The sequence below is a fragment of the Ostreococcus tauri genome, assembly GCF_000214015.3.
Source record: "Ostreococcus tauri WGS project CAID00000000 data, contig chromosome 12, whole genome shotgun sequence".
In the NCBI taxonomy this organism is placed as follows: Eukaryota; Viridiplantae; Chlorophyta; class Mamiellophyceae; order Mamiellales; family Bathycoccaceae; genus Ostreococcus; species Ostreococcus tauri.
Window position 1 is genome coordinate 298,150 of NC_014437.2, and position 8,135 is coordinate 306,284.

Sequence of the window (8,135 nt, forward strand, 5' to 3'; positions counted from 1 at the left end):
GGGTTTAGCAGACCACGCGGCCAAAACATGTGAAACTTGGCACGCGAGCTCTCCGTCGCGCCCCGGGTCGATTTGTGTCGTCCGCGCGCGCGCTGGCGCGCGGAGCACGCGCGTTTCGAATTTTTTCGTCGATGGGCGTGCACACGTAGAAAAAAAGGGGAAACCCTAGGAGGGGTAAAAATTTAGCTAAATCGCTCTCGAACTTTTGCAACTTTTTTTGCGTTTTCCTATCATTTTGGAATTGACACAAAATGGAAATCATCACGCATCGGCGATTTTACGCAAATCCACACCGGGGAACTTGCATCGACGTACGGGAAATTTCAACAGCTTTCCATCGATGTACAGCATGCCTCGATATGATGCGATAACGCGTATAACAAAGCTCAGTATCATCACTTTTTACACGGAGGTTAGTACAATAGCAGTGATCGGACACGCGTCGACGGCGTAACGGAGAAAACGTGGTCTTCTTCTTCTTCGAATCTGAGCGGGTTATCTTCCGACAGCGACTCGATCCGGAGTACGTTGGCGGAATGCTTTTTTGGCGTCGACGCCGAGCGCGGGCGCGGCGACGGGACGTCCTACGTCGCTCGATGCTCGTCGTCGCGTCGGCGCCCGTCGGCGTTCGCGGCGACGAGTGATGAATGATGATGATGATGACATGACGCGCGTGGTCGATTCGTATCGCGCGCGCATGCGCGGACGACACTCGCGCGCGCGGTGCGCGGGCGTGAACGGAGGGCGATCATGGACGACGACGAGGGCGAGAAGCACGGGGCGTGGACGGCGTGGACGAGCGAACGCGACGGGGCGTGCGCGTGGAGACAGACGTCGAGACGGTTGGAAGTCAAAGTGGCGCCGGTTCGCGTGAAAAATCTCGCCGAGACGCGCGCGTGGGCGTGTCGAGGTGCGTCGGGCGATCGGGAGCGGCGACGGTGATGCGGCGATGGGCGCGCGGTGACTGACGGGTCGTGCGCGCGTAGGGACGCGGGCGTGTCTTCGCGTGACGGCGCCTCCGAACGCGTGGCGCGCGGATTTGCGCGCGGACGTCGACGCGCGCGCGATGACAATCGAGACGAACGAGACGACGAAAGAGGTTGTTTTTCGCTGCGAAAAAATTGTCAAAGCGATCTGGCCGAGTTTACGCGCGAGTGGAGATCCAGAGACGATCGAGCAAAGGCGCGCGGAGGCGGATGCGGAGCACGAGCGCGAGACGCGCTCGGACGCCGAGCGCGTGGACGCTGAACGACGCCGAGTCGCTCGTTCGTTCCTCGAACGTCAGTGGGCCATCGAGGATGAACGATTCAAGGCGTCGACGCGCTCACCGATCGAAAAAACCTTCATCCAGAGCGCACCAACGACGTCGTTGAGATCGCGGTGGGCGCCTCCGATCCGTCGTACGGAGCGACCGCCCCTGCGCGCTACGATCGACGTCGAGGTCGTTCTCACGCCGTGTGAGTGCCTTCCGGCGCGAAACCTCGGGTTGTGAAATTATCACCGCCGCATCGCGCCATCCAAATCACCAATAACTTCGATCGCGTCCGTTCCGCGCGCGCCGACCGCGCCGCGCCGCGCTGCGTCCAGTCAGCATCTCGCGCCCGCCTCCACATCTCGCCGTCCCATCGATGTCCGCGCGCTCGCTCGCTCGCGCCACCTTTCGCGGGTTTCTCCGAGCCTCCCGCGTCCTGGACGAACAGCTCTCGCGAACCCAAGCGAGCCAAGCGAGCGAGGTTTTCACCGAGCGAGAACACGAGGAGCTCACGGAAATCTTACCTCGAGTTTTCGAGCGTTTAAAGGGGCGAACGGTCGCCGATGTCGCTCGAGAGGAGTACCGGGCGGCGTCGGCGAGCGAAGAGCATCTGAGCGATCGTTTGGATGCCGCTTTACGGGCTTTACGGACGCTGAGGATGCGATTGGAACGGATGCGGGTCATGGCGCCGAGTCCGTGTAGCGACGCGACGACGCGAGGGGTCAGAGTAAGGGTCAAAGCGTCCTTGGTCCCGGCGCAGACGGCGCCGGTGATGGAGAGATACGTGTACGCGTACGAGGTGGAGATCGAGAACGAGAACGAGGAGGCGGTACAGGTGGTTTCGCGGAGGTGGAGAGTCGTGGACGAGGCGCGTTTTTGACGAAGACGCGACGACGCGATGACGCGACGCAGAGGCGATCCGCGGTGATCCATCGTCGCCGGAAACTGACGAATTCATTTTCACGACGCAGGATGGGAACGCGGAGGAGATCGAGGGGAGTGGCGTCGTCGGCGAACAACCGACGCTCGCGAAGGGTGAGAAATTTTCGTACACATCTGCGACTGTCCTGAAACGCATCCGCGGATCGATGAGCGGAACATACGTGTGCGTCTCGCAGGAGACGAAGGAAGTTTTCGAAGCTGAGATCGCCCCGTTCGCGCTCACGCCGCCGCGTTTCACCAAAGAGGACGCCGCCGCGGATTCTGAGGACGACGAGGACGACGACATTGCGGCGCTTACGCGCGAATCTGCCCCGCTCTAAACTCGCACACCCCGCTCGACTGACGACCCCGCGCGTTCACGATGGATTTGTACGCCTATCCGCGCTTGATTTCGACCCACGTGTTGTAACTTTGTACCGATTATCATCATATCGTTGCGTTCAACTGCCGTCCCGCTCGCGCGTCCCGTCCACCGCGAAGCACACGTCCGCGCGCATGTCCACGACCGCGTCCTCGATCGCCGTCTCCACGCGCGCTGTTGCGCGCGCACACCGCCTTCGTCGATATAAAACACCCGAGAGAGCGATGCACGTCGCGTGCAACGCGGCCGAAGCGTCGAATGATTTCCCAGAGCTCATGGCGCACGCGACGCGCGCGGTTCGTCTGGCGTCGACGCTGTGCAAGCGCACGCAGTTCGAACTGCGCAATAACGAAAAAGTTGCGAAATTGGATGATTCACCGGTCACGGTGGCGGATTTCGCTGCGCAGGCGGTGGTGTCGTTGGTACTGGAGCGAGCTGCGCCGAGCGTCGGATTGGTGGCAGAGGAGAGCGCGAGCGACATGCGAAGCGATGGAGGCGCGGTTTTGAGGCGACGGGTCACCGAGAAGGTAAACGAGACGTTAGCGGAAGAGTTCGAAAGGACGTTCAGCGAGGATGAGGTCATGGACGCGATTGATCGAGGGCAGACGGAGGGCGGCGCGAGCGGGTCGTTTTGGATTTTGGATCCAATCGACGGTACGAAAGGTTTCATCAATGGACGACAATACGCCATCGCGCTGGCACTCATGGAAGGAGGTGAGGTCACGGGAGGGGTGTTGGGATGCCCGAATATGCCGGGCGAGAAGATCCCGCGAGGGGCGACAGAGATTCCCACTGCGTCGCCGGGATGTCTCTTCGTGGCATACAAGGGACGCGGCGCGCTCGCGTGCGCGCTCGATTCGAGCAATCCTTTTGTGGACGGCGTGAAAATTTCTACACAAAAGACGTCACACTCGAGCGAAGCGACTTACATGGAGTCGTGGGGTGACTCCATCGTCGCCGATCACTCGTTTACGAATTCTCTGAGCGCAGCGATGGGCGTCACGGCGCCGCCAGTTCGCATCGATAGCATGGCAAAATACGGTGCGCTCGCTCGTGGGGACACGAACATGTACCTGAGATTTCCGCCCGCGAATTACAGAGAAAAGGTGTGGGATCACGCCGCGGGAGCGATCGTCGTTCAAGAGGCAGGAGGCGTCATCAGCGACGGCACGGGTAAACCGTTAGATTTCAGCAAGGGGCGGTTCTTAGACATCGACATTGGCATTGTCGCCACTTCATCTGCGGAGTTGCACGCGACGCTCCTGGAGACCATCGCCAAGGTAAGATAGACTATATTGAAACATTACTTTATTACATACTCGCGCTATGGACGATGCTCAGCTTGGCTTTTGCTTCGTCCGCACCGGTTTCAATCGATGTTTGAGTAAGGCGACGATTTCGTCGCGCGTTCTTGTGGGCTGCCCCACGTTTACGTATCTATCTGCTAACCAGTGCAATCTACCGCACATAACTGCTAAACCGACGTCGAAGAACCCAACATTGTCGAAAATCAATCCGTCGTTCTTCGCGAACTGATCTAACGTCGCCAAGAACTGCTCTGGTAACTCGGACCAGTGCAGCTTTGAATTGATGTGGTGAATCGTGTGATAACCGTCGTTGAACGTCAATTGATTGTCCGGATGATTAATGGCGCAGTATGAGTTACGATAGTGACAGTGCGGCTTATCCGGGTCGACGAAGATGTGCTGCGACCAGTTACCGAACATGAGCGCGAACGAGCTTGTGAAGTAAGGGACGACGAAGATCCAAAACGCCGCCATCGCGTTCAACGATTTCACGCACGTGTAAGCCGCATACGTCCCAACGAACCCGGCGACGCACTTCACCGCTGTCCCATACATCCCCTTACGCACCGCGTACAGCGGCAACTCCACGATCGACCAGAACGTGAACCGCGCCCAGTACGCTGCGAACGCCAAAACACTGTCCCGTCGCAGTCCCTCTGTCGAGCTCAGATCCCTCCCGAGCGCGTTATTCTCCCCGTGATGCATCATATCGTGATGTAACTTATATACCCCACTCGGGATCCCGAAAAACGGCGCCAGAAACCCTCCGGCGACGCTGTCCAGGATCCTTCCTGCCACTCGGTCTCTCCTGAATGCGCTCGCGTGCGTCCCGTAGTGCAACGCCAACGCGAACCTCTGTAAGAATAATCCGTATACCGACGCGAAGTACGACGCACCGTGCGTCCAGTGTCGTCCACGGCACACCAAAGCGAGCGCCATCGCCGGCGTCGTCGCGAGCACGTTCACCAAGGCGAAGATCAATGGGAAATCCTTTTCACTCCGCGTCACCGCTCGGAGTCTCTGGACGAGCGCACCGGTGGGTGGGACGACGTACTCGCGACGACGCGCGTGGAGGTCATCGCACGTCACCTCTCGCGCCCCGCACGCGCCGACGCGGGCGATCATCGCGTCGGGGGACGGGGTGAGAGACGCGGTGCGCTCTGAGGTTACAACGGTCGCGCTCGGTGATTTGGATACCATTTGACGAGGCGGATGCGACACGGGAACACGGAGAGTTCTTCGTCGCGTGGTCTCCGTTCGCGCGACGCGCGGGGGGTACTATTAACAAACACGATAGTCGACGAGTTAGGGGTCGGTGACGGATCGCTCGGACGCGGCAACGACGCCGCCCTTGCCGACGGCGACGACAGATTTCCGAGCGACGGGCGCGGGAGTGTACCAGCCGGCTTGATCGGGGGTCATGAACTCGGCGCCGCCGCCGGTTCGGGGGTGAAATGGGGACGGCGTCTCGGCGAGCCACTTGTCTTTGCCGCCGTGTTCGCGCCAGAATGCGTTCTGGGTCATGGCGACTTCGGCCATGAGGCTGAGGTGCTTGGGGAGCGGGGCGAGCGTCGCCGCGGCGATGGCGCCCGAGGCAGCCACCGCGGGAACGCCAACGCCGGGGAATACCGAGTCACCGCAGCGCAATAACTTGGGAATAGGAGACAACACACCGGGTTGAGGGACTTCAGGGAGCGGCAGGAAGCCGAAGAGGCTGCCGCCCGCAGGTAACGCCGGTCCGTACGTGCCTCGATGACGTCTCAGGAAGCGTTGATGCGTCTGCGGAGACGCGTACACCTCCACCTCGACGCGGTTGCGGATATCCGGAATGATACGTTCAATCGCATCCCAGAGGATCGACGCGCGCTCTCGCTTGAAATCGGTGTACTCCTTGCTGCCTCGATCCTTGCCTTCCCAAATGTCATACGGCTCGCTCCCAGCCGTGTACACGTGGATGATGTGTTTTCCGTCCGGTGCGACTTCTGGGTCGAGCACGGTGGGAATAAATATGGTAACAACATTTTGAGGATCTCCCAAAGGCCTGTTCCAATCCATCACGCACAGGTGCGACGGATCGAGATCGGGCAAACCTGTGGCGTCGATCCCGAGGAACAGGTGCATGATGCTTCCCAACGCGGGGATCTCCGACATTTCCTCCTTCCATTCCACCGCTCTATCTAATCCCTGCGCCTGCAGCTCCTCAGCGTTCGGTAGCATCGGTACGGTGTCCCAAATCGTAGCGTTCGACACGACCGCGTGGTTTGCTTTGATGATCTTGCCGTTGCGAAGACGCACACCCTTGGCCTCGCCATCCTCGACGATGATCTCGTCAACGTGCGCTTTTAGCTGGAGATCTCCACCGAACTTCTCCAAGCAGTGCTGAAGCTTATCCACCACCGCTTGTGTACCTCCCTCTGGGGCGCACAGTGACGCTCCGGGGCGATGGAATCCGGGAATGCTATAGATCATTGTCGCGCCCATCGTCCCCTCTGCCGGGAAGCCACTGAAAAACGCGAGCATATCGATCCACTGCTTCAAAAACGGCTCCGTGACGTACTGTCGTGATAACTTATGAAACGAGTCCAAAATATACGGAATGTCTAGCATGACCTGCGGGTGCGTGAGGTAGAAGGGAATGGCAATCACGGTGCTCACCAATAGACCTGCGTCTTGGCGAAGCGCGGTGAGAGGACACGCGTCAAGCGCATCGTACAGCGGTTCCAATCGACCCTTCAGCGCCTTCCACTCCTTGATGGCGAGATCGGGATCGGTCGCCTTCTCTCTCAACAAGTCGCAAAATCCACCTGGCGCGTCGTCATCCCCTGTCTGAAATCTCCAGTGCCCCTCTGGCGTCCACATGGATATCCCGTCGTACGTCTTCACCGGCACCGTCTCCCCGAGCGCGTCGAACACCATACGCAACGGGTTCCCCGTCGGACGATCCAAACCCTCCCAAATCGACGGCCCGACCTCGAACTTGTACAGCGAACCGTCCGGGGCGCGATGATCAAACATGTGACAGCACCCGCCCGCGAGATAGTGGCTCTCAAATACCTTTGTCTTGTACCCGTACTTCGCCGAGAGCGCCCCGCACGAGAGCCCACCGATCCCGCTCCCGATCACCACCACGTCGTACTCCTCGTCCGCGTCGTCCAGCGCGCTCGATCTCGTCGAGGGATCACTCTCGCCTCGCGTCGCGCGCGCAGCGGTTATCCGCTCGGCGCCGTCTCCATCGCCCTCACGCCTCGCGCGCCCCGCTCGCCGTCCCCCAGCCGCCCCAGCCCCCCCGCACCATCGCCTCGCTCGCCTCGCCCGTCCTCGTTCGCGCCCTCGCCCTCCCGACGCGCCGCTGCACGTCGTCGACGCGACCGCGCTCGAGCTCCCCGTCCGCCCGAACGACCGCATGACGCCCGCGCGCGCACGTCGCGATCACCGATCGAGCGCGACGGAGCGCGCGTCACCGCGACGGCGTTGTCGTCGAGCTTTCGCCGTTCTCGCGCGCGCGCGCGAGTGCGCGCCAGCGTCGCGCGCGCGCTGGATACGCTCGGGGCGCGGGCGGGGACGAGTTCACACTGTTCGCCCACACGAATCGTGTGTGAAAATATCGCCGTGACAATCGCGCGTGCGGGTCTGTGTCGGATTCGGCGCGATTGGCGAGTCGGGACTCGTCAGCATGTCAATACTTGAGTCATGCCTCGATGGGAGTCGCTCGTTCCATCTTGGGTAAACACAAACCTGGTAGGACGTGATGAAAGTAAATCACCCGAGCGCGCACATTCTTCGTGCAAAACGTTGTCGTGATTCGCTCGCCCGGTCACCACTCGCGTCGGCGGCGACGCGCGACGGCGCGGCGACGCGGCGTCGGGGGACGATGCGAACGCGAGAGAAGCGCGCGACGGCGACACGCGACGACGCGAGCGCACTTCACGCGCGTCCATGGGGTACATACGCAATCGGGACCTCATAGCGGAGGACGAAGCCAATCGAGCTCGCATCGATGAAGCCGCGCGTCGTCGAGAGGGAGACGGAGGGAGCGCGTCGATGCGCGCGCACGGATCCGAGGGAGATCCCTGGGCAGAGTACGCGGCCGATGTCGAGAGGGAGATCTTCAACAATCGCTCCGCCGCTCAAAAGCGACGGAGAGCCAGGGAAGCGGCTTTGGGCAGCCCACCGATGATGCGCCGACGCAGGAAACGTGGCGCGGTTGACGGCGGCGAAGACGCGACTGCGACGGCCGCGATCGAACACGACAACCATGTCGATGATATCGCGA

The 8,135-nt window shown here is 60.9% G+C and overlaps 5 protein-coding genes across 5 annotated transcripts; 3 read left to right on the forward strand and 2 right to left on the reverse strand.

Annotated features, from left to right (window-relative positions):
- Nucleotides 1-750: 750 nt before the first annotated feature.
- OT_ostta12g01860 (unnamed product) lies at nucleotides 751-1,492 on the forward strand (the record flags this gene model as incomplete). Its single annotated transcript, XM_022982879.1, has 2 exons — nucleotides 751-919; nucleotides 987-1,492. 2 exons carry the CDS (start codon nucleotides 751-753, stop codon nucleotides 1,490-1,492), a joined length of 675 nt encoding a protein of 224 aa, XP_022840099.1.
- Nucleotides 1,493-1,628: 136 nt separating this feature from the next.
- On the forward strand, nucleotides 1,629-2,514 carry OT_ostta12g01870 (ApaG domain; the record flags this gene model as incomplete). Its single annotated transcript, XM_022982880.1, has 2 exons — nucleotides 1,629-2,120; nucleotides 2,224-2,514. The coding sequence occupies 2 exons, from the start codon at nucleotides 1,629-1,631 to the stop codon at nucleotides 2,512-2,514; spliced, it is 783 nt and encodes a 260-aa protein (XP_022840100.1).
- A 265-nt stretch (nucleotides 2,515-2,779) lies between these two features.
- Nucleotides 2,780-3,844, forward strand: OT_ostta12g01880 (Inositol monophosphatase, metal-binding site; the record flags this gene model as incomplete). The annotated part of the gene is made up of 1 exon (XM_022982881.1): nucleotides 2,780-3,844. The coding sequence occupies one exon, from the start codon at nucleotides 2,780-2,782 to the stop codon at nucleotides 3,842-3,844; it is 1,065 nt and encodes a 354-aa protein (XP_022840101.1).
- Nucleotides 3,845-3,892: 48 nt separating this feature from the next.
- OT_ostta12g01890 (Fatty acid desaturase, type 1) lies at nucleotides 3,893-4,987 on the reverse strand (the record flags this gene model as incomplete). Its single annotated transcript, XM_003082286.1, has 1 exon — nucleotides 3,893-4,987. One exon carries the CDS (start codon nucleotides 4,985-4,987, stop codon nucleotides 3,893-3,895), a length of 1,095 nt encoding a protein of 364 aa, XP_003082334.1.
- Nucleotides 4,988-5,167: 180 nt separating this feature from the next.
- Nucleotides 5,168-7,267, reverse strand: OT_ostta12g01900 (Carotene isomerase; the record flags this gene model as incomplete). Its single annotated transcript, XM_022982882.1, has 1 exon — nucleotides 5,168-7,267. One exon carries the CDS (start codon nucleotides 7,265-7,267, stop codon nucleotides 5,168-5,170), a length of 2,100 nt encoding a protein of 699 aa, XP_022840102.1.
- Nucleotides 7,268-8,135: the final 868 nt, after the last annotated feature.